The sequence below is a fragment of the Mustela putorius genome, unplaced genomic scaffold, assembly GCF_011764305.1.
Source record: "Mustela putorius furo isolate JIRA1106 unplaced genomic scaffold, ASM1176430v1.1 tig00000813_pilon_pilon_pilon, whole genome shotgun sequence".
NCBI lineage: Eukaryota > Metazoa > Chordata > Mammalia > Carnivora > Mustelidae > Mustela > Mustela putorius.
Genome location: NW_025421485.1, coordinates 6,422,420 through 6,449,173, shown reverse-complemented (window position 1 = coordinate 6,449,173; position 26,754 = coordinate 6,422,420). Strand labels below are relative to the sequence as shown.

Below are 26,754 nucleotides of genomic sequence, written 5' to 3'. Positions count from 1 at the left end.
ACTACAGAAATGCCTGGTGGAGTGCAGTGCTGTGGGGCACTAACGCCCCAGCACAGCACCGTTCAGGCTCGGGGACCGAGGAGCCAAGTTCCCTCCAAAGGACTAGTGGGGCAGCTCAGCACACGTCTGCCAATTGTGCGACTGCTCCACGAACCTGAACATCTTTCACAAACTGTACACACATACGACAAAACAAACACACAAATTACTCTTTTATTTGTAATCAAATGTGAATCATCACTGTAGTGAATAAAAATTCATGAGTCAGAATAACATGCAATTTTTTTATTGTTCTCTAAATCTATTTGTACACTTAATACTCTAGTATTAACTTCACAAACAGCGTAAAGAATGTACGACAATGATATTAAGCTGCATCTACTCACCGGAAAAAGAACAAAATATTGCCTCTGAAATAATTACTAATTATACAATATTGTGAACTAAACCACTATAAATACTAAAATGTTAACATTTCAATATATAATGTCAATAACATCCTGCATTAAATTGGTTATGGTTAAAAACATTTGTTAAAGTCATGCAAAATAAACACTTTAAGGAAATGTTAGATTATACTCAAACATCAAGACAATGAAACCCCAAACAGCAACTATTCAGCACAATGACTGGTCAACTAAATAATTTATTCAGTGTATTAATAAAAATCTATTAAGTGAAAACTTTGGGTAATTGCACATTCTACGATCTCACCATCTACAATCTTATCTGTGACTGAAGATATACTGCCAAAATTAATTCTACATAAATAGGCTATGTTAAAACAACAACAAAAAAATTCAATGCATGATGACAGGGTCCACTTCTAGTCCATATGATACTTAAAAGTGGTCATTCTCTTAACCCTACTAACAATAAATGCAAAGTCTCACCAGTTTTATCTGCTTTTTACCCTTGCTTTGTTACATCTTAAAACTTCTTAAAGTATATCATTTTTTACGGTCCTCCTCTGGGGTTAGCATGCTAGTTTTGGAATAGATGAAGTAGATGATATACTCTACCCTGGTATAGAAGGCATAATTTAATTTCACTTGATTAAATATTTCCTTGTCTTTGTCAAGTGACACTGACCTTTCTGATGTAATTATCTCCTCATTCTCTTGACCCATGAGTATCAGAGCCTATTATTACCCGTGTCTTCCTGATTCTCCAGAGAAAGAATTCATGTTTTTCCCTCTCGCTGCTAGGCTAAGAAAAGTTGGGTACATGATTTAAGAGTCCCAGAAGAGACCAGCATGGGTTCTCAAGCTGGTGGATGGGGTGAGAGCCACGTCTGGGATGTGGAAGCCAGCATCCAGGTCCCAGGCAGGTTCTCAGCCCCTCCCCACGGGCCACTCTCCTAGCAGCTCGGAAAGGTCTCATCACTGGGTCTCTATTTTGAACACTATTCATTCACCTTCTTATCAGTTTTTAAAGCCCTTGTTAAACAATGTGTCTATTATATACAACACTGGTTCTCTATTTATGCAGTAGTCTCTGGGCTACTCTATAACCTATAAATTCTTATCTTTTACCCTCGAAGAGCAAAATTTGTTTCTGGTTCATCTAATACCATGTCTTCCTTTGAATATTTGATGAGTGAATGTTATCCAAAAGGGGTCTCTAGCTTTCCATTTTCTTTGGCAAATCATGCCCTTTCTATCTAATAAGATATTTCTAACCTATTTTTATACTTAGATCTTGTCTCAAAAATTTTTATGAGGTTGTATGCCAATGCAAGTTCCAATAACAATAGTGAGTTTTTAAGCTTCTAATTACAAAGACAGTGGAGGCTGACTGATCCATCACCCCTTCTTACACTTTCCTCTGTGTATAGTGTATGCTTCTTTTACCAAAGACCTTCCCGTTCATTATTTGTGAATGAAGCGTACAAAGATGGCATGCACGGATGGCTTCACTATAAATGTGGGTCAATTTTGTCCCAGGGGTAGAGTAATACTATTCTGCTTTTGCTCATTTCTCTTAAAGAATGCTTTCTCTTTCCTCTCCAAAACCTGTACTATCAGAAGAGGCCACTGCATGGAGCTCTGAAGAATCCTTGGAGAGCCTCGTGTAACTTGCACGCTGGCTTCGCTTATGCGTCATGCTTTTGAGGTTTTCATTCTGAATTGCAGCTGGGTTGGAACTGGAACCAGGCCTCAGAAGGACCTGGGAAGTCTCCCTCGTTCCTTCCATTTCATCAAAATTCTGATTGGATCTGTTGGCCGGCGCACTGTTGTTGTTCAGAGTCATGGTACTGGGTGTTCGGTTCAGGTTGTAGGCTTTCTGACACGCTGGCCAGTTTTCTTCAGGACTGCTGGCTATCAAGCTACATTCGGAAGGGCTTTTCTTGTCTTCAGAACAAATGGACATCCGAGCTATAATTGGATCTTGCAGGCCGCTCAGGCTATGTGGTATCCCCCGTTTTCCACTGTGGCTATCATCTTCGAGCTCAATGAGATTTGCCTTTTCAAGCTGGGAATCATCAGCCCCTTCATTGTGAAGAGAATGATTGGGAGAACTTTCACTGGATCTCACTCCTGAATCAGATGAGTCTTTTTTGTCAAGGAGGGCATCTGACAAATACTCTTTGGCTTTAATGAAGGTTCTGATCGGCTCAGCACTGTGTTCTGGAGACTTTGATACTCTCTCTACTTTCCCTTCCACTTTTTTATCTTTATCATCTTTGAGCAGTGGAGTATTATCTGACTCTTCCGTCCCAGATTCATCCTCATCACTTGGAAGTTTTTGATAGCGCAGCCCACCTCCCTTAAGCTTCAACTCTGTCTGGAAGAGGCTGGACCTTTCTGAGGACTTCTTGCCAGGGAGCAGCTTACTGCCTGACTGGTCAGACTTCTCATCTTCTTCCGTGATGGGATCCAGGGGTGAGGCATCATTAGTGGACACTCCTGATGACGAATAATCTATAACATCTCCCCTCTTCATTAAGAACGACTTCCTTCCATCATCTTGCTTTGGTTCACTATCCTTCCCTTTCTCTGGTTCTAGATTAGAGTGAATGGAGCCCCCTGATGAACTCTGACCCATATAGTACGTGCTATGTGGAGAAGATCTGCCGCTAATTGTTGTGGAACCTGCACCCCCTTCTAACTGAGACATCTGAGCAATATATTCTCTATAGGCATCTCTATACTCGGCCTGCACCTTATCAGTAAGCTTTGAAATTTCAATACTGGAATCCTGGGAATTGAGACTCGAAAGACTTGGGGTTCTGCGAGTTTGTGACTGTGAAGACAGAAAAAAATAAATTTAAGATTTCAAATAAGCAAAAAAAAAAAAAGGCATAATAAATATCAACTTAGGAAATATATATATACACTCGGAATTTTTAAAGTCCTCAAAATACCAAATTCTTTTAAAAGAATTCTACATAACACAGTTTAATAAAAGCTGTGATCTTATGGATAATTTTACTGTTATTAAATAGCTTTATATAAATTTTAATGTTAGTTTATTATTAATATTTAAAGGTATAATTAAAGGTTGTATTAACAAATAATCTTAGCACCTATTTTTATAATTTTAAACTTTTAGCTTTTATTAAGGCAAAAGTCACCTTCATTGATAAAATACAAAAACTCCTCTTAGAAAAGACAAAGAAAACTAAAGGTATATTTCAAAAACAAAATACTCAAGTCTTCAATGTATGTAAAAAGAACCTTTCTCTGATGAGCACTGGTTATTGGATGGATGTGCTGAATCACTATATTGTGCACCTGAAACTAAATTACATTGTATGTAAACTAACTGGAATTTTAAAAAATTTTAAATAAAAAAAAAAAGAATTATTCACTAAATATTCTTGAAATTAAAAAAAAGGAACCTTTCTCAACTTGTATGACATGTTTCTGTCAAATTTTAACTGAGTATGAAAATGTATTCTAAATGCCAAAAATAATAATTTAAAAGGAATAAAGTATAGGGAGCAACAGAAAAGACAAATACAGGATCCAAATGAACAGAAATGGAAGCCATGAGGCCAGCAGTTAGGTCCCAGTAAACAGAGAAATGAAGTATTCTTAAAAGTTTGATTTCCAATGTGAAGTTTCAGGATTTGAATTGCTTTAGATCTCAGAAAAGCTGATAAGGGAGGAGTAAAGAATACAGATTAGGAAAAAGAGAAGGGAAATGGAAGAAAAAGACCAAAAAAATTCTACAAAAGGATAATAGTGAAGGCTGAAGCAAAGAAGCAGAAATAAGGCCCAGAGTCTTCCTCCCAAGGGGAGAAAATGGCCCGTCTCCTTGAGAAGATCTCCCGCGAGTGGTTTCGGATTGTTCAGAGAGCGACCTCTCCACTCTCAAATGCAGTGTGTACACACCACTTCGGGGACCCCAGAGGTCTCAACAATTCTCATCAGAGCATCACAGGATGATGCCAGTGCCTCTCACTCTCGTTCCCACCAGTGTGTCCAGCGGGGCTTCCAGAGGCTCCATGATGTGTGAGGTCACAAGAGATTTAATGCAGAAGCAGATAAGGGGGGAAGGGGGAGTCTGATTGCTTTCTATTAAGCCAGGCATCAAAGAGATTTGCAATGCAATCCCATTTTCACTAAAGTTTGTCTTGTTTTGGAAGATATTCCCATTTCTCATAAAAATGCTATTTATCTTAACACGTAAGTGGTTTATTTTTAAATAAACTAGTAAGTATTTTTAAAGTTTCTCAGTTTTTATTTCTAACGTAATATACAGAATAAAATTTACGTAAACAAAAGCCCTCTGGGGTCTTCAGTCACTTTCACAAGTACAAGGGGACTGCGATTACAAGACCATTGCAGAGCTGCGGCATGAACGGGAAGGCTAGGAGTTCCCAGGTCACGGGAGGAGATAAAAGTGTGGAAAAGCAGAGGAGAGATTTCTTATGGAATGCTAAAAGGAATCCCAGGGAAAAGAAAGGAAGCACTACTGCAGAAACACAAGGACAAAAGGGTCAAGTGTGAACTTATCTTCTTATAAAAGAAGGGAATTTTTTTCTCAGTCAGTACCCAATTATAAAATAGTTTCCCAACATAAAGAAAAAGGCACCTAGTAACATACAAACATAATGACAATGACAAAAAAACGTTTTTAGTACCAAACCTAGCCCAACTGCCTTAAAACCGGTAGACCTACCAGGGGCTGCTTTCCCTAAACACAGCTCCCGTCAGCACCGCTTCTCTGGAGCTACTAACTGAGTTTCCTCCCTGCCTTATCTCCTCTCTTTCCTGCATCCTACTCCATTTTCCCCTAGTTTATTTTTCTTATTTCCTCCTTACTCTTTCTCACGTGTCTCTCACTTTCCTCTTTATTCCTGATCCTCCTCTGGCTCTTGTCTGCTAAGAACATCCAAAGAAGAAACTCACCCATACCTGGTATCAGTCAACAGAAAAAAAATGAATATCCATGAACGCTGGGTATTGGTACTGAAAACCAGATGACGCTGCTCAAAGGGATAATGTATGTGGCAATTTTCCAATACAGATGTATCTTAGCCACTGATGAATGAATTTAACAAGAAAACAGCAAGTGAAGCCTGAACTCTCACCAGCCTAAGCAAACCAGTCCAGTTCCCACTTCCTCTCCGTGCCATTACCCTAGTTTACTGCTTTGACAGTTCTTGCCAATTTCCAAACGTATCTTTTGTTTTGTTTTGTTTTATTCACTCACTGTCCTCTTCAGAAAAATACAGTTCCTTAAGAATAGGTTTGGAACCCTCTGTCTTGTTCCTGAAGTATTCATTAAGTACTCTCCGAATGACTACATAAATGCACCAACATATTCTCAGTGAATTAAAATCACCCTACTTCTCTTCGGGAATATGAAAAACGACATTTAATAAATACCTGCCAACTTAGATTACTGTGACGTGGGGCACCTTCATCTAGGCCAAGTGTATTCAGTTCTTCGAAGCTGAAATTCAGTGTGTAGGGAGTTTGACTGGAAAGCTCGGTATGTGGCAATTCGTTGTGTGAAGAGCGACGAGCAGATTCACCGTGAGGAACTGGGCCACTGTTGTTTTCACTAAGTAAACGTGGGTCTTCAGGGACCACTTGGTTTTCTGCATTTCTCATTTCTAGTACCTTTAACGGAAGAAAAAAAATAACGTTAATATCCACACTGACAAATCACATTTTAGAAGCTTTAGAAATCATTTTTTAAAATAAAACATTATAAAGTTATTATAATGAAAATGAGAAAGCAGACTTCTGAGTTTCTAATGAATCTGAAATGTATCTGCTTATCTTTCATTTCAATTATACTAAAAGAAGTAATGGTAAAACCATCATACACATAGCACACTCTAATTTGACCATTACGTTATTACTTTAGTTTAAAATTTAATTGGAGAACGAAACAGGATGCAACTGTAGTGTGTCAAAGAGAACCAAAGCTGGAGAGTAGCTAATGTGGTAAAAGCATATTCTGATCAGAAACTACCACAGTGGGGGGCCTCAATCCAGAAAGCAGCATGGACGAGAGGGCATTTATAGCAAGCTTTGGGGTGGGGGTCTCTGGGTGGAAAACTGCTAGGAGGAAACATCAAGGTTAAGGGGGAATTCTGGCTGAACCAACTTGACAGGACTCTTGCTGAAGGCAGGCCAGGGTGATCAGACATCAACTCTGGGGTGGTGGGGAATGAGGAGTTTCATCAGGGACCAAGGATGATCAGACAGTGAGCGCGGGGGGGTTGTTTCTAAACTGACTTAACATGATCTTTGTTAAAACTGGGCGATGCAGGCCTAACAAGGACAGACACCAAAGTCAAGGCCTAGAGCCCTGGGGAGGCTGACTAGAGGCAGTTCAAAGAGAAAGCCTTCATTAATGAAAGCATGGAGAATTGGCAGGTCACCTCTTTACCAAGGTTCCAGGTGAAATACCCAAAGAAAAGGTTGCCACGTGCTGCTGCATACATTGTGCATAACATAAAAAACAAGGGTTGTACTTAAGTGTAAAGTGCACTTGTTACAGGTTTTTTAAAAATACATAAACATAGCAGTTTGGACCAGTAATGATAGCATTTGCCTCATACGATATTATAAATAATTCTATAAACATAAAATATCTTACTGTGCTTCTAAAAAGGTGCCAGTCCCCAAAGTTCATACTCATCTCTTTCTTCAGTTCATCAATGTTACACTGAGCTAACACACGGCCATTTATGTTTGCCTGAATAAAAATAAAGGCAAGTATAAAGACAAACAAAACAGGAGATATCTCAATTATTAGTGATTAAAAAGTACATTTACATTTAGTACTAAGAAAATCATTACAGACTAGAAAATACCGACCTAAACAAGGTTACTATCATGTGTATTAAAATAATAAGCCAACTTCCTTTGAACATCAGCTACTCTGTATTTTTCCAAGTGTCTTAGTCACACAAGTAAAGCAAGTCACTCTTCAGGGACAAGCCCAGAGCCAGCCCTCCCAGCGATTTCCCAAACTACCTATACTCTGTCATGGGCAATAAACAAAACCATTAGTTTTTCTCCTCTAGTCTCGTAAAATATGAGCAGGAACGAAGCTCCTGGGAGGGACAAAGACATCTGTCCTTACAAGTATGTCAGTCACAGACAAAGTTCTAAATGAAGTAAGCTCCGACAAGCCTCTTTATCAGTTCCATTAGATAACTTCGGCCATAAAGAATGTCCACCCACTAAGTCCCCAATTTATTAAATTCACCAAAAATTACTGTGTTACTATTGGGTCTAACTCTAATTTCTGCCAAAGGAGAAGAGATGGAATTTAATAATAATAGGTGACTTGCTGATTTTACAAAATACAAAACCTGGCTTTGTTAACTGTGGTAAAATGATAGAATACTTGTGCTTAAAACTGATGCAATATTCAGTCTCTGGGATAATTCTGAAGACATGAGTGTACACAGCAGGCCTGTGAAAGAGGTCCTGCTGCAGAAACACAAGGCAGTTCGCCGCATTTAAGAAACCAGGTGCTAAGATGGGCCTCCAAAGCCAGGGCCTCAGGCAGAACTGAGTGGGAAGAAGATGCTGTCATAATGGAAACAAAATTGCCCAGGATTCAAACTGGAGGCCTCACCCTTTCCTGACACTACCCCAACTGCCTGAAGGAGTCAGGTTTGCACCTTGGAAAGGCGGTGCTTGATGCTTTCGCAAACAAGGATAAGCACTAACCACATCTGCAAGGAAACCGACATAAACGTACTTTTGTTTCCTAAACGTAGGTTGAGATTAGTAAAATGGTATCTATACATGCTCATAATTCTTTACAAAACTTTTCAGATGCCATTCTTTAAAGTATGCAAACATGAGAGGCTTATTCTTAATGTTCACTGTAGTTCTCTGCTAGGAAAAGCATAAAAAGCATACATAGTATTAGTATCTACTATAACAGGGACACAGCCTTGTACAAAATGGGAAGCCTTCCCGAACCCCGGGCAACACTGTCCAACTTTGCAGTAGCTACGAGACGGGCAAGAACAGGACCTAGGAAGAAAGAAACTTCCTCCAATGTGTTAGTCTTACAAACCAGACCAAATCTGATGTTCATCAGATGGAACATATTCATCAGTCCTATTAAGACATGAAAATAACAGTTTGGGGGAAAATGAAGCAAGTGTGGCTTATTCTGATAATTATTAAGTCACAAATAAATAATGCATAAACAAATACCCCAAAAAAGCCTTGAAGGGTTCTGTGCTGCGCTCGGGAGACATGAGCTGCCGTGTCTCTAACTGTGAAGCTCCGCAAAGCTCTGTTCTTCCCACCACGGCATTTTGACTTACATTAGGTCATTTAAAAAATAGCATTGTGATATGGCTACTTTATTTTCTTTTATCCATTTATAAACTGAGGAATAATAGGGCAATTTTAGGGTACAAAATAGTAAGAATCATGTTTCCATTTGGAGTGTTCCTATTCCAACAGAGAATCCAACTTTCAGAAGCTAAAACTGCAGCGTTCACGTTCCACGGCGCCCACCCCACATGCGCTCAGGCCCGCTTTGAGTGGGCAGGTAAATGTGTACATCACCTTTTTGATGGTTGCACAATACTGAGGCAGCATACTCTGGTCCAGCCCTTCTATTTGTTTCAGTTTCTCGCATACTGCATCCACATTCATTGAATTCAGTGATACCACTGCTCCTGAGGCTGGGCCTGACCCCTAGATGAGCCATGGAAGAGTACATGTGAATAGCATTTAGTGCCGGATGCACGACGCACATGAGAGAGAAACACTCGTGGAGTTGCACAGTGAAGTACTCTGATTAATAACACATTTTCAGACTAAAGCTAAAAACAGCAAATGTGTGCAGTATGGGAAATGCCATTAAGGGATAGATTTAGCTACTGTTTTACTTTAAGGAGTAGCTTGTATTATAGCAAATATAGCCTGATCACAACCACTTTTCTAAGAAGACAAAACATTCCATGAATCAAGCACAGGCTAACTTATCAAATGTTTACAGCCTGACTACAGAAGAATAGGGTACAGCCCTTAAGGAGGGGGTTAAAAAAAAAGGAACAAAGAGGGAAAATTACTGATGCCTAGATTATAAAAATACAAAATGCAAAAATAAAATCTATGAAATAATTTTTAAGTGCCTATAGTAAACAGCTTTTTTTTAAAGATTTTATTTATTTATTTGACAGACAGAGATTACAAGTAAGCAGAGAGGCAGTCAGAGAGAGGAGGAAGCAGGCTCCCTGCTGAGCAGAGAGCCCGAGGTGGGGCTTGATCCCAGGACCCTGGGATCATGACCTGAGCCGAAGGCAGAGGCTTTAAACCCACTGAGCCACCCAGGCGCCCCTATAGTAAACAGCTTTAAATGTCTCTACGTACAGCTAAAGTTTTCAGATCCTGATCATATTTTATATCCAAGGAATTTAAAACTTCCCTTTAAGAATCTATACAATCGGGCTCTCTGCTCAGCAGGGAGCCTGCTTCCTCTCCTCTCTCTGCCTACTTATGATCTCTGCCAAATAAAGAAATAAAATCTTAAAAAAAAAAAAGAATCTATACAATAAGCATATAAACATAAAACAAATTACTTTTTAACACATGTAAAAGTAAATACAATCTACTGTATTTACCAAAATTTGGTCTCATTTAAAAGAAAAATCACAACAATAAATAATCTAGTATTTATTTAGAAGAAAACTGTTTTCTGAATGTGGTGACATACTGCAGAAGTATTTGCCCCGTGGTCCATTACATATGGACATTCACGGATATGGACACTGAGGTCTAATGAGGTTAAATTTTGGGTTCAAAGTCACAGAACAAATAGCTGGTTAGTAGAAGATTTGGGCCAGAAGCCTAACTTACCAGTTCTTAACAACTTCCTACTTTCCTTGTTCTAACGTCTATTCTTGAAAAGTTTAAAGAAACTAGAACCACAATGGACAGAAGACAAGCCAACGAGCATAGCAGGTAACGACAACGTTCCAAATGATCTGCCCTGTTTACCGTTCAATCTGATCTTAAAATAAGTAAAACTTATCCTATCCTCAAGGATGTGTAAATTTATATTTTCTATCTTTTACCATTAACAGGACAAAGGTACACCATAACACACCCAAAATGGCCTAGGAGCCAGTTGTTAAACTTTATTTGTAATGTGAAAGCATAAATGATACTGTCTTAAGAACTGATAAATAAATATATACACAAATAGTACATACAGAATGTATATCTGTATTACATATAAATACAGCTAGGGAATGAGACCATATTAAACAGGGAATTGTAGTATCAATTTTATGACAGGGAGTCTCAGCAAGTTTACAAGTATGAGACGGACCCAGAAAAGTACAGAAATTAATGACTTGGAATATCCTGTATCCAAACACCTTCAGTCATAGTTTGTTTTTAATGAAATATAAATTTTAAATATGCCATGTATTATATGGTCCAAGCTACGCTGCTTCAAAAATACTAATAGCAAAACATTAGTATTTCCATAATTCAGTTTTCATATCCCTAATCATAGTTCGATTTTCTGCCTGAATGATATAGCCAATATTCAAGGTATAATTCCTCAGTATCTACAATGGAAATTTAAAATCCTTTGTTGTAAGAATTTTTAATAACCAAACTTGTTTTATCTTCCTTTCCTTTAAACAGCTTTATTGAGTTATAATTCACATACCCTACAATTCTCTCTTTTAAACTCTTTTTCAATAGTTTTTAGTATATTTGCATAGTTATAAAACCATCACCACAATTCATTTTATGACATTTTCACGTCCCTAAAACGAAATGCCTGTCTCCAGTAGCAGTCATTCTCCATCCCTCCAATATACACTCCCAGCCTCTGTCAACCAGGGAATCTTTCTGTCTCCAGACTTGCCTGTTCGGGACATTTTCTATAAATGGAGCCATACAACATGTGGCATTTTATGTCTGGCTTCCTTCATGTAGGATAATGTCAAGGTTCAGCCATGTGATAGCATGTACTAGCACATCATTCTTTGTATTGCTGAATAATATTTATCCTTTAAATGATCTTTAATGATCTTTAATACCCTCCAAATATTCTCATTCCTCAACCTGTCTCTTCTCTCTGGATACATTTCTACTTTAGATATTCTTCATTCAAAAACAACAAATGAACAGTTTGATCACCAAAATAATTATCATACTGGATTATAACTTATCCTAAATAGAATGAGTCCATAATGATGTAAAGAAATAACTGAATAAGTGGAAACAGATAATTGAATAAATGAAGAAGGAAAGACAGCTTTTCCTTATGGAGTTGGATTAATAAATGTGGAAGGAAACAGAAAGTTACCATGAAGAAACCACCACACTCATAGCGGTTGTACATAAGATACCTCAACGTGTACTAAAATTATTGCGTAAAAGTATAAGCAGAAACAGGTTATTTGCAGAGTGTCAAAGTATCGCTCTCAAGATATTTATTCATTACAAAGGAGAAAGTAAAACTTCACAGTGTTGAAATCTGGCAGACGCCACCTTAGCCAAGTGATTAAGGTCAGCATTACCAGTGGTAAGACGCGGCCCAGCACTAGTAAGGACGTGCAGAGAAGGGCATCACATCATTCCTGTGGGACTCTTATGAGAGGTAATAAAACCTCCAGAAGACAAACCCAAGTAGAGGAAGAGTCTGCAGAACACCTGACTAGTAGGCTTCAAGGGTGGTAATTAAGGTCACGAAAGACAAGGAAGGACCAAGGGATTGTCACAGACCAGAGAACTCTAAGAAGTAATTAGCACCAAACACACCTGGATTGGATCTTGGATCCGAAAAATGACATTAGTGGAAAAAATGGGTGAAATTCAAGTAAAATCTATAGTTAGTCAACATAATCGTGCCACTTTAATTTCTGCTCTTGAACAGTATGAAAGATGTTAACATCGAGAGTACTATTTTCGTACCTTTTCTAAGTTTAAAATTATTTTAAAGTAAAGTTTTTTTTTTAATCCCCAAAAAACTCTATTTCTGACAGCGCTGAAAAGGAAAAGTATAATAGGCGTAGAATAAATTAACTCTGCCAGCTTAAGAGAAATGTAAACTTTTAGAGTATCTTATTTCCACAGGGAATCTGGGAACTCCGCAAGAGAGACCTGCTGACTGATACTACTCTCGTCCTTTGAAAGAGAAAGCTCCATATAACTTTAAAAGACTTGTACTTTATCAATTATTTGAAAACATAACTTCTCAAAAAAGAAAAAAACCCACAATTTATCGTTGGGGATTATGTAGAAAATATATATTCCCTGAATGACTTAAAGTTTTATAAGACAGACAAACAGGAACATATCTAAGATCCCTGTAATTCCATCAAAACTATCGTCTGACTCTTGATTAGATTTAAGTAGGGCTATATCAAGATAAAGAGTAAATTATCAATAAATTAAAATATGTTATAATATGCTTCTTTGAGTAGGAGAACTGGTAATTATCTGCCAGGTCTTTCCTCAAGTAATCACATATAATACAACTATTCTGAAACCAAATCAATCTCAGTAACCAAAATAATGATTTTTGGGTGGAAATCTCATCAAAGGAAGGTGAAAGAGTAAAAAAGTGATAAGAAAAAAAGCATACTTAATAATTCAACAGGTAAATTACTAATTATATTACTCTGACAATACAAAGACTGGTAATACATTCAAGTTTATCATGCATTCTTACTTGAAATATACTGCTCTAAGTCTAGAACAGATCATTTCAGCAAATAACTATTTTTTAAAAATTTCTAATGCAGATATTTGAATACAGAAGATGTTAGTTTGTTAAACTGTTAAATATAAACTTCAAAATGCATACAAATCAGAATTTCTTCAGGAAAAAGCAAAGATAACAAAACAGACTAGAATTACCTTGATATAAGTGTATTGTTTTATATTGTAAGTAGATTATAACTACACTCGGAAACATTCCCATTTTGGTAAATTTATGAAATAAGCTTAGAACTGGTTAGCCAGAATGAGTGCCATGCAAAGGCTGAAAGCAGCTATTAAAATAAACCCAAGGCACTGAAATAAGCACAGATTTATCAACAGCCCAGCGTGAAAGTGCCAATGATTGCTTCTAATAGTCTAATAAGAAACGTGAGTAAGATTTCACTGAAAATTTCTGTACCTGTCTTTGTTTGTTAAACCCAGAGTCACACGGCTTTAAGGAAGGAATAAAACAGAATGAAGGAAACGAGCTTAAGTAAAACATCAAACAGGCACATATAATAAACACAGGCAGCACGCTTGTCATTCCTCAGACTTTCATCATGGCTTTGAACACACCACTTCTGCAGCAGCACAGGGCAAAGAACACACGCAGGCGTGCACGTGCGCACACACACACACACACATATAGTAGTTTAATGTCATTAACACGTGCTTGGTAACTTGATCATTGTACTCCCAAAATTCATAGTCTTCCCATTAAACGAATGACGCATGGGCCATACATTCAACAATAAAACTGAGTAAATAAAACTTGCTCTAAAAGTCAGTTTTTCTACCACATACCAACATAAAATTAACATTTAAATATTCTGATTAAAACACTACAGCTAAAGTTAACCAATTTAATAAGAATACAAGCACTTGGAATTCACATGATCACTTCATAAAATGAGCTGTTATCTAGCCACCCTACACTTAATGCTCAGAAACATACTTTTCATACTTGGGTTTTGTTTCATTGGGCATTTGGCACATGAGAGATGCATTAAAACACCATCTGAAAAGAAAGGCCTTAACAGCCTTATGGCTTTATGCTATATTGGCGAAAAATATCTGCATACCATGATTAACATAACTAATTTTAGTGATGGAGATTTTTTAAAAGCTCCAATTCAAAGCAGATGCCATTTTTCTGTACCCATTAGGCACGGAATTAGGTACCCACTAGGCTGGTGGCAAAAACTGTTCAATAGTTAAACTAATCTACAGAGGACTGACAATATTGATTCAAAATTAGTTTCCAATATTGGGTTTTTTAAATCAGTATGACTATTTTTATTTTATTTTCTTATTGTTATGTGAGTCACCATACAGTACATCAGTTTTTGATGCAGTGTTCCATGAGTCAGTTTCAGTAAAGGACAGGGCTTTGCTGTTTGCTAGCCTAATGTCAGATGTTCTCCTTGTGACCTACTCAGTATCTGCTGTACCTAATGGAAACCTTGCTTTCTAATTTACCTCATAAATAGGATTTGCAGAAAATTACCACGTATCTCTGTATTTGTGAAGCCTTGAAAAAAATATCAAAAAGGAGTCCTATGAAATGCCAGCTTAGCCTAAGATACTAGAAACACAAAAGAAAGCTATTGTAAACCTAGTTAAATATGTAACTTATTCTTCAAATTACATGAGAAATAATAATGAGGTCAAAGTTGACAGACGAGGCTTAACCTACCTTTTAGGGCAATCTTAAAAAAAAAAGTACTAAAACTGCAATGAATGTGATTGTGTTATTTTTGAACTTCCAATTGTACTCAGGATGTCTGTGATCTCGTTACTGCAATATATTTCTGTGGGAATCTCTCCATCAATTTCGTGCCGTTTATTAATTGCTTAGGGAGAAAAGTTTTCTTGAGTTTGAGACTGGCACAAAGACTTTCAAGCCCAAAGTGCACACAATTTTTCACTATATCATGAAAGTAAAAATAAGTTAATACTTTTCTATACCGAAACAGAATAATAAAAACACATTTCTAATATACTTTAGAAAGTGTGAATGACCCTGAGAAAAGCCACTGAGAGGTGGCCGCGAGTGTGTGTCCGGATCCTAGACCCGAACAAAACCTAGAACGAGCCCATTTCTTACCCAAGGCATCTTTAACTTTCTCGTCCAACTCTGCTCCTGAACAATGAGAAACAGCTTGATTTGGATATACATTTGTTTGTAAACAGGTTAAAAGTTCTAAGCCAGTGGTGGAAATAAAAAATTATCTACAGTTCAGCCCCATCTTTTTTTACTTTATTTTTTCTTCTTTTTGCTTACTTATAGCTACTCTGCCAACTGCATCCAGTTTCATGAAAACCAAGACCTTCATTTTTAATACCTTTATTAATTCATCAATTTTCATTGATCTCCAGTAGCACATGGGAAATAAGGATACTGTCATTAATTGTCTTTGCACTTCTGAAGTTCTTCACAATAATACTGAGTACTAATTCTTTTCATGCCTTTTTTAAAAATTAACTAATTTTTTAAAGATTTTATTTACTTATTTGCCAGAGAGAGAGTGCACAAGCAGGGGGAGCAGCAGGCAGAGGGAGAAGCAGGCTCCCCGCTGAGCAGGGAGCCCAAGGTGGGGCTCCATCCCAGGACCCTGAGATCAGGACCTGAGCCAAAGGCAGATACCTAACCGACTAAGCCACCCAGGTGCCCCAATTTTTCATGACTTTTCAATGTGGTATGTAAGTGATCTAAATACAGCTGCCTGAAGGTATCAAGTAAATCCGTGGCACAGAAACCTCAGAATGACTGACTTCGGAGCCCAGAGAATCCCCTTGGCAGCCTTTGAACCCAAAGGCTCAATGTGGGCAGGAGTCTCATCAGTTTTGTCCTCTGCTGTGTCCCATCAGGATGGTGCCCGGTAGACACTCAACAGATCTGTTGAGCCAGTAAGTGATCACACAGGGACCTGTAGAACTCAGCACTAAGTAATTCAAGGACAGATAAGAAGGAAAGAAATGCTGTATCGTTCCTGCTTTTGAAGGACTGCTTTTCAGAGAAATACAGTTTCCACCATGAGCAGCAAACCTTAGATAAAAACTGACTCCAGTACTGCTAAGAGCAACTCTGAAAGACCATACCAAAATGCCAAGGAGGCTCCCTGGCCTGAGAGAAGCCCTCCCCACTGGGTCTTCCCCTTCATGGTCACAGATGCTCGGATGCCATTATTTCTAGCGGGACCTGGACTGAAAGAAAGCATAGGTACCATGCACATTCCCTGGAAAGCAGACACAACTTTAAAGTATTTGGAGCACTCAGATAGCCCAGAAATCCTTCTAAATTCTAAGAAAGCAAACCAACAGAAGCATCAGCAGATGAAAGGCAGAGTTAACCCACACTGGTGTATCTGTACACTACTCCTACTACTAAGACAGGTAATTTAACATGAAACACTTTTAGTTCGAGTCTTTAAAGCTCCATAAAATTTGGCCTTGGTGTAGTAATAATAATAATAATTAAGTCTTAAAAGTGTCCTAAGGTTGAGTAATCCTTACATCAGACCTATGTGGTAGGTCTGCTTTTTCCAGATGAGGAAGTTGGGCATTGAGGAGGTTAAGTAATTTGTCCAAGGCAAAGCGCTAGCCACCAGGGTAGGGTCTGTGGGACTTCAGATGGAACACCTGGCTAAAGCACGCGGAGTGTTAACAGGGGCAAAGAAAGCAGCACGGTCTGAGGAAGGGGCTGTGACACGGGCATGTGGCTCCGGCCCCACATGGGGCACTCCCCTCCTGTGCACCTCAGACAAGTCTCTCAGACCCAGTCCGGAAAGTTCTGCACTGTGGAGCTGAATGAGGCCACAGGTCCTAGTGCTCCTGCAGCCCCTCAAAAGGGAAGGCAAGTCCAGGGTGGGGGCCACACCTGCACTTTTACTGGTTTTATGAACTAGAGTTCTAATTAGTATTTCATTTCTGAAAAAAACTTCTCTGCTTTCAAAGTTTGAAAACCACAGTCCCTTCGAGCTCTGATTTCTGCGGAACATATCTTGGGTCCAGTGTTAATCTTCCTCCCCAGTTTTGTAAGATTTGGCATGTATTTTCTCTACATACAATTGTTTTTTAAAGTTAGCATAGAGTCTTGTATTTTACCTCTTCACTGTTGTGAGACACCCGGACATGCCTGTAACTTACGTGGAAGTCCTTGGCTGGCCTTCACAAGCTATACTCACGACAATGTTCCTTAATGTGAGAAAACCCAATTGTTTTATTAGAATCTGCTTTTTAAAGGTTTATCAGAATTCCCTGTGGTAAAAAAAGATGGGACCACTTATGTTGAAAATAACAGTTGGTTAACTCGTTATGGTCTTCCTCTTATTGGTGGTATTGTTTATTTATTTTTACTCCTTACTCTGTGTCTGTAATGACAATTTATCCAAAAGTGTTTGTGTAGCTCCTGACTTATCTATAAGTAGCTCTTGTCATCAGCTGGTGCATATGGGAGGACAGTTGAATGAGCAAACAGACTTGCCCCAGAACCCTATTATCTCAGAAATACAAAACTTTATACCACAGGACTGGAAAGCCATATGAGCCCCAAAGGGGTAAATAATTTTTATATTAACTACTTCTGTGTTGGTTCAGCTATAAAAATCCTAGACAATGTTTCCAATACAGATACTTCACATTTCCACCACTGCTTTTGATTTGGGTTTGAACTAAGTGTCTATTTTTACTAGTCCTCTACCAAACAAATTTTACATGCTATTGTCATTGTTAATTTCTTAAAAGCAAAGAAAGCTTGGTGAGCATTTATTATTCACTAAGCCAATCACAAACTATCTTTTAATATTAAAAGGAGAGCAAATAGTACGGTTATTTCACTAAACAAAGGCACTAATATATGCAGAGCACCTTTATCCTTTGTTATTGGGTTTCTAAACACATCACAAGAATTGCATTATTTCCTCTTCCCCAAAAACTCATTTCAAATTTGCTTAATGCTCCTTCACTGGTCCCTGAAAGAAACTACAGATATCTTCTAATTATAAGTGTTTGTCCACATACTCAAGCATAGGAATAGCTACTATTTTAGCATGTCTGTGTCATTAAGACCAATCAAATTCTTCACAGTATCTGATTTTCATCAAAAGTTTGCTGAGGAATTTTAGCTTAGAGAATTGCATTACATGCATGAATGTGTGTATGAAGGGCTCTCTGACTAAAGTAAAAGTCATTCTTGCATATAGTGGCAATGATCCACGCATTAAAGATTCCCCCAACACCCAAATAGAATTATTATGGTTTATTGTGTCTATTATTCCTGGATAATTGGAGTCACTCAAACACTTCAGCTGAAATGTTAATGACTTAAAAGGAATCATCAACTCCTCAATGAAAACACCAAGATGGTTCTCTTTCCTCTCTTACTAACATTAACTCAAAGAATATTAAAGTTAAAAAACTACTGCCTACCCAAATGCATGTTTTAAGTTCAAAGTTAAGGATAAGCTCAGGATGTAGTATTTCCCCCACGTTAATTCTGTCAAGCCACACGTTAGCAGAGCTCTAGATTAAACTGATCAAGTCCACGTGGGCATAACATTCTGCAAATAAATCAAAAGAAGGTAAAATACAAACTGGGTTCCTAAATTCCATATTGAGTAAATGAAGATTTTAAGGCTCATCACATTAAACATATTTCTTATTAAATACAAAGTCTTGAATAACAAATGTACGAAATGATTTCCCATACAATTTTTTTTAAGAAACCCCACTTTAAGGTGTTGGCCCAAAAAGGTTTAAATAATTCCCTTTACATAATAAACTACCTGTTTACCTAGCAATTTTATTTTAATAAAAATACAGGTCAAGAAAAATAGCACTACAATTACACTGGGGTTTCACCAACTGTGGACACCCAGATTAAGACTGAGTTACTACAGATGCATTCTGGTCTACACCACTGAGCTTCTAATGTCCTTTGTGGCCTTGAGGGTGATTCTGGATACTTTCAAAAGTATTCCACATGTGCAGTACCAACTGTAGGCTTAAGAAAAATAATCAAAGGTGAAAATACTGCTCAACACTAGGGAACATATGCCACCAACTGACTGCTCCTGAAAGCTGCTAGAAAAATCCTGCCCTTGGACAATAAAAAAAGAGCCCATCCCACGTCATTGAAAAAGGGGGAAACTGGAGGAAATAAAGGGTAAAGTTAAACATTAGCTTTTCAATTAATCCATGAACTATAACGATTAGTATCAGCTACTCTATGCTAGCGGCCACAACAGCACAGACGCAGAGTTAGGGGACTGCTGTCACCACAACTAGGACAGTTGTTATGGCTGCAGAAGCGAGGACAGGCTCGTGTTCCCACCACAAGACTACTCCGTTACCCGCAAGGAGCGTGTGGGTGAAGGAAGCCCCTCAGCAGCATCCTCCTTGATAACCTCCTAACAACACAAAACAGGAGCGTGGGTGAAAGGTGAGAGCAAACCAGGACGACGAATGAACACGACGCCGGCATGATCACACACGACACTGAAACCTGGCTGCGAGTCGATTCCCCTAGGGACCCTCAAATCTGAAATGACAGTTTAAGTTCTATAGCTTTTACCTTCTAATGTATAAAAATATATTAACAAGAAATTTCTTTTTGTGAATTGCTAAACTAAGCTGACCATCAGGAACACATAATATTTTACAATGTATTTTGTTTTGGATTAGATTCAATCAGACGTTTAAGTAATTCCCTAATTCTATTTAATTTCTGCTTTAATTTAAAATGCTCTTCCAATATACCCTCGAATTTTTATACCATAGGGCTAACATACATACATATATATAAATATACACACACACACACACACACACAGATGCCATGTATGTATATTTTTGTAAAAAGATATTAGAAATCAGCAAATGTAAAGGTTTCGTTTTTAGAGTTTGGGTAACAGACACTGCACTCTAAGCCAGAAACTCTGGTTGTAAACAGCTCAACATTTATTCACTAAGGTCGCTAGTCATTTTCCTTCCATAGACATTTTCCAGAAATGAAAACAAAATACATTTTGTGTTAGTAATAGCTTATCTGTCTTAAGATTATTTATAAAGTAAGTTGCATTCTTTTGTTACAGAAAGGAAATAACCAAACGTCTACTGCTGTCTGTGTGTCTTATTAGATTAATACTTTAGTTACCCTTTTTTATACTTACTAGGCCATTGCTCTGATCTCTGGGCAAATTCGTTTTTACTGATGGACGTGAGATGAGGTGTTGGGAGCCGCCAGGGTAATACCTTGGCGTGTAAAGGTAGGGGGCAAAGAATGGCTATGGAAAAACACGCAACAAAAGAAGGGATAAACAATTACAGAAATCAAAGTGTGATGAGATTTATCAAATGAAACTAACCAATAAAACACAACTCCAAATTTTTAATAATGCAAGTGACAAAACAAAAGAAAAAGAGCCTTGCTTATGGTCTCTAAGATAGCAAACCCAAATTTGAGACCCAGTATTTAAATGTTCATATTGTTGATTTAATATAAGGTTTTTTAAGCAACTAAACTTTTACACCTTGTCTGACAAGAGTTTCTCCTTAACATTTTTATGGGCTTACCATGTATCAGTTCCTAAGTGACTTACAAATATTAACTCACAATTTACTTAACAACAACAACAAAAATCAGCAAAATGGACTCTTAATACCATTCTTTTCAAAAAAAAAGATTAGCCTTAAGAAAGACAAAGAAAGTCTTAATATATATGAGAACACCCTAGCATGGCTTCCAGGAATATTACTACTCTAAGTTCCCAGTGCTTACTTTATATTCTATGCCCTAGAGTGTATCTCCTAAATAAGGTGTATTTTTAAATGGGGAATCCATTGTTTAGCGAGATTTATAACTCCGGCATTTATTCGTAGCCAACTCCACATAAACAGGAGATATGAGATTCTATGCACTAAGCATAAAGATCAAAACTCATTAGGCCTCATCACACTGAAATAACATCTTCCCGTACCTTTTTACTGCTGCCATTTAAGAAAATTATTCCCCCTTTAACTTTCAGACTAAGAACCTCAAATAACTAGAACAAAAAATAACTAGATCTAAAAAGATGAGAAAATGCTAAGTGTTTTTAAAATGATAAAACACTCTTAAAGCATCACATCAGCCTGATGGTATGGTAAATTAAAAAAATAAATAAATTTCTTGGTTTCAAAATCTCAACTGTCATCTACCGATCAATGAGCCATTTTATGTAAAATTACAGCAGATTTTAAGACTGCTAAATAAAACCCTGCATTTCAACACTGTCTTACCACACAGTTAATTTTTACAAGGATGGAATACATTATAAAATGCTATTGTTCCACCTTTTTCTCCTTGTCTGAATAAAAGAACAGAATAACATTCATACGACCTCTATGAAGAATGCCCCTAATTATAGTTGAGCTTGAACAACACAGGGGTGAGGAGTTCTGATCCCTACCACCCCTCACCGCCGAAACCATGTAGTCAGAAGTCTGTCAAAATAACTTTTGACTTCCCAAAAACTTAATTACTAATTGCCTACTGGCAACTGGAAGCCTTACCGACAATAGTAACAGTCAAATGCACATATTTTATAGGTTTTATGCATATGCTGTATTCTTACAATATGCTGTATTCTTACAATAAAATAAGCTAGAGAACAGAAAATATTAAGGAAAACACACTTACAGTACTGTACTGTAATTGCTTTTTTAAAAAATGCTGTGTAAAAGTGGACCCACACAGCTCAAACCCGTGTTGTTCAAGTATCAACTGTACTTATATGGCCAACATTTTTCAAAACCTGAAAATTTAACTTAAATTCTGGAATTTCTTCACTGCCACATTTACTCTAGACTTTGCTTTCTTCCTAGCTCGCGTGACATTTACTTAGGCATGCAGTTGGCTTCTGTGAACACTAGCCCCTACGTTTTTCTCAAATTAGACTAAAGAGGGAGATAACAAAAATAAGAAGCAGTAATGGACCTTAGCATACCATTCCAGAAAGTACAATACTAGGGCTCACGCTCCAGTATCCTGTAGGAAATATTAGTGCTTAAGATCAGTAGGATGGGTATAGCTCAGGCCGCTAAACTTAATAGGGTCTGTATATTCCTGATCACTGTACTTCCATCTTTTGCAGTAGAAAATGATCACATTTATACTAAGTAAATAATTATGCATGACTGCATATAACCTGAAATATAACTCCAGAAATGGCTACAGTGCTATTACTTGGCAATAACATCTGAATCCTACAAGTGGTATCTTCTATCATAATCTCACATTTAAAAGCTGTAACACATATGAAATAGATTTACTGAATACTGTGGAAATTTAAGTTTGAAGTTAAATCATTGTTCTAAATGCGAATATAATAATGCAAAATATAACAAATGGAACACTGTTTATGAACAAATAGAGAAACAGCTCCCTTTGTGGCACAGGATAGTCACTGATGACCCGTGGAGTTCACTTTCTTAAAAAAGCAAAAAGCGTCTCTAACATTCGAGATTCAGCTGAGATCTAGGCCCCATTAAAGTTAAAAGTTCTTTTTATTTTTAAAAAAATCATATATTTTAAATACAAACTTAACATTTTTCCTATTTTAAAGCTAATGTGCAGTTTCAAAACAGTAACAGACTCCATAGCAGAAAACTTCTGGTATTTCCCCCAAACAAATTCTTAGAATGAAAGATTCCTTGCACTTCCTTACCCTGTTGTAGAACGGATGCTGAGGTCCTGTCATCCCACTGTAATAGCTGCTGTGAGGCTGTGGTGACACGACCCCACCTCCAAACGGCCCGTTGAAGGAAGTGGAAGAAGAGCAGACAGATGGGGCCTGGCTGTAGCCTGACGGGGGTCTCGCTGGAGCTTCGTGAAGAGGCAGTGGAGGATACGCGAGCCCCCCAATATTAATCTGGTCTCTCGCAGCGCGAACATCTGAAAGATTAAACAGTACCCCAGAAGACCAAAGAAAAGAGGACTACAGCCATCAGTCCAGCTATCACATCCTCCTTTAGTTATCAAATAGAAACAAGCTTTTTTCCCACTCTTGCCGAGGATTCCAACTGACTTAAAGGAGACAGGACATCCTGACTCATAAAAATCTTGTTCACAGACATTCTAGTGAGAAAAACTCAACTACTTTGCATAAAAGCTTTTCTCACCATTTGAAAAGTCACCAACATCTGGATTCTTCTCTTCAGTTACCAGAACAATAATATTTTTTCTCTATTTAAGGTATTTGTGCTATTCTAACAGTGGTTATGATCCATAAGGTGTTATTATTCATAACTATTACTAATAGTTATGAATAATAACTAATAATAACTCAGTGGTCTAATACTAATAAATACAGTGATTGGTAAACTGTGGGTGTGCAAACTATATGAATTATCCTTCTCTGAACAAAACAAGCAGTTCCATAGCCACAAAATACACCTTGATATCAGCCTTATAACTGGTACCTAAAAAGGAAAGCAGAAGTAGACTGAAGCTCTCTCTTCATAACTCTCAGGAAACTCAACAGCGGGTCAGCAGTGCCACACGGAAGATAATGTGCTTCAGGAATGGTTGTGTGTGTGTGCGTGTGCATACAGCGGTGGTTCAAGAACAAATGAAATGATTCCAAAACTTTAATGTCACCATCCTTAAGTTCCAGTCCACAAGTTTAAGTTAAAATTTATCAAGTAATATAAGAATATCTGTACCCCTTCAGATAGAGACCCCAGAGAAAGATTAAGATCCGTCAGAGAAAAATTAAAATGGACTAACATCTTACAGTGTTGACTGTTTCTTAAAAGGAATCTGAATGCAAAGAAGTCAGGTATGCAGGTATTCCTTAGCAGTCTCTAAAGGAGGTCAAAACTCCTAATCCTCAGTTTCATTAACTGTCCTGTGTAGTGCTTGGTTTGGTATTTCTTGGTTTTTCATGGAGCAAGACAAACTCACATAGCTAAGTTAGAAATGAGAAACATCTTGAAGACCAGAGAAGACAAATCACATTTACTACTACTACCCACCTGCAATAATTTCCCGTAGCTTGGGGTCTAGGTTGACAGTGCATGGCAAAAAGGTTTTTACATCTCGAGCCACAAGAACTGGGGTCCTTGAAGACAAAAACACTTCAAAGTTTCTTATATCTCCATCTATTTCTAGCAGTGGCTCAACATCTTTAGTTGTTGGAATGTTCTTTGATATTCTTCAAACAAGAAACAAACGAAAAAGGTCATTAATGTCAGTATCAGAAAGGAAAATTCCACATGTACCTTAAAATTTATATACGAAAATGAATATCACATTACACATCTTGTTTTCATTAAACATTTTCTTAAGAACAAAAACTGGTACATACACTACAAAATTACTGAGATAACAAGTGTGCGGTCACAGGAAGGAGAGCAGTATATCCTAGGCACCCACATGCTGGTGAGGACCGCTCTGTGCAAATTAAATGAGTTATGGTTTTACACACGAGGAGAGTGAGCCTCAGACAAACGAGGCAACCTGCCTAGATCCACGCAAGCACACAAGACAAGCTGACCGGTTCCGACTCCGTGCTTATTATGGGATACCACGGTTCTTGCCTTTGCAAAGAAGAGAAGAAATAAACAATAATTTTTAAATAAATTACATAAAGTAGAAAAAAGTTAGTACAGGTTTTTCCTTTTTCAAAAAAGGTCTCATTCTCTATTTCTTCACTGCTCAGACCCAATCCTGGGCTGGTAGCCAAATATTAAAAGCCCTCTGAGGGAAAATCTAGAGAACAAAATTAGCAAACAAGATGAGAAGAGCGTGCTGGTGAGAACATAAGAAGAGCAATCTTGTCTTCATGAATTTCAGGGAGTCCCTCTCACAGACTCACTCACATATACACAAAACGGAAAAGCCCTCCAAAATAGGATTACTCTTATAAATTAGAATGGCATTCAACTGATTATTAATATGGTTTAAATGATATGAAAACCTTGGAGAATGGTTACAAAGAATCATTTGCGGAAGTGGCCAAAATTTCAGAACTTTAACAGTTAAAAAGGTAGTTCATCTGTTTGAGGAGTTTAACACAAAATACTAAGAAGAGAGGCTACAAAGATTTAGATAAAAACACACAGCTGACAAGTCACATGAAACAAATTAACTGAATTTCAATGCCAGCTCTGCTTAAACTTGAATGTGAACAGTGTTCTCAGTATGATGAACAATACTGCTGTTCACAAGCCAACAGTCTACTGCTGGTTTCCAGATTGAAGGCTCGATTTTAACCTTTTGAGCTCAATACAGTAAGCTCTTCTACTGAAAGAGATATTTATGTAAATGATAATCTTTTGGCAGCAGGCCACTAAAATCATATGTGTCTTTATTTTTCAGATATTTTTCCAAAGGTTAGTATTTAAAGAATTTAAGTAACTTCACTTTTCAATTAAGAGTGAATTTAAATTTTTAGTATTATGAATCATGTGAATTAAAGTTGCCAGCAGTTAAATGGCCCACAGAAAGCATTATAAAACCTCAGGCATCAATGAGCTCCTAGTAAGTTTAGATGCAATTTCTTTCTATGCTACCAATCTAGCGGTACTTGTTAATGCCAACATCAATGTAAGTTAAAAGCATTTTGATTATAAATGACAGTGGTTTAGAGAAGTCCATATTAATTCCTTGGCAGAAATTACATAAGCCATTCAAATCACTTCCATTCAAAATGAGGTCTTAAATTACAGGGAAAAAAACTTCCTATTTTAAATCAAAATATAAACAGATTCGAAAAGCATAATTTATGAAGGCATTATTTATCATACTTTATCTAAAAGTAGCCACCTAACAATGTCATTATTTAATCATTGAAGGTTAAAAATAAGACAAATTTTCTTTAAAAACTTAAACAGGGAAAACTCTTAACTGTCTCAGAATTTTTTACCTTAAAACCAATTTAACTCCTAGTAGACTCAAATACTTCCTACCACAGTGAATGCCCATTTATTAAATAACATTCGAATGTACTCTGGAAAGAGATGGAACATACAGACAGAAAACAGCTACTCTGCACTGTAGCGAATGGGTGAGGAACAAAAGAGGAAGTGAAGTGCACATCTGTGCAAACACAACCAAACACCCCGAACACCTTCGGAGCTAACTGTGCTCTCCTGTTCTGTCTTGACCCAGTTAATGCCTACTCATCCTTCGTCTCAGTCCAACTTCCCCTCTTCCAGGAAGTCTTCTCCAAGCGCAGGCCCTCATAGCACATATTCTTTCTTGCACACCACCTATCACAACTGGAATTTTATAATCTGTTAGTGGAATTATTTTATTAATGTCTACTCCCCCTCTAGACTAGAAGTTCCTTTAAAGCTGGGACCAAGTTTGGTAGTGTTCACTCTTCTATCTCCAGCGCCTTGAAGCAGAGCATTGTCATGTTACTTTTGCTTAAATATCTTTAGAGTGAAAAAAATATTTTATCTGTATAGTGAATACACACAAAAAATGCATTATTCCCTAAGAACTCTACTCTTTTATATTAATTTTCACTTTAATTCCTTTCTGATATTGGAAACAAATTTATGCTTGGGAAAGTGTAGGTCGATCCACTTTTAG

General features: G+C 37.5%; 1 protein-coding gene across 14 annotated transcripts in view; it reads right to left on the bottom strand.

The window, feature by feature from the left end:
* KIDINS220 (kinase D interacting substrate 220) overlaps positions 1-26,754 on the bottom strand; it is a 97,343-nt gene that overhangs the window by 2,517 nt on the left and 68,072 nt on the right. For 4 of the 14 annotated variants that reach the window (XM_004745749.3, XM_004745750.3, XM_045084906.1 and 1 more), the window contains 10 exons: positions 24,189-24,367; positions 22,880-23,106; positions 20,345-20,458; positions 19,526-19,582; positions 15,280-15,315; positions 13,591-13,623; positions 9,009-9,140; positions 7,066-7,164; positions 5,841-6,077; positions 271-3,246 (listed from right to left, as the gene is read on the bottom strand). In XM_004745749.3, coding sequence (XP_004745806.2) covers positions 1,984-3,246; positions 5,841-6,077; positions 7,066-7,164; positions 9,009-9,140; positions 13,591-13,623; positions 15,280-15,315; positions 19,526-19,582; positions 20,345-20,458; positions 22,880-23,106; positions 24,189-24,367 — 2,377 coding nt within the window. In that variant the 3' untranslated portion in view covers positions 271-1,983. Of the gene's footprint in view, positions 1-270; positions 3,247-5,840; positions 6,078-7,065; positions 7,165-9,008; positions 9,141-13,590; positions 13,624-15,279; positions 15,316-19,525; positions 19,583-20,344; positions 20,459-22,879; positions 23,107-24,188; positions 24,368-26,754 lie in introns of those variants that run through there. The other 10 variants (XM_045084907.1, XM_045084908.1, XM_004745754.3 and 7 more) reach the window with 7 other exon arrangements.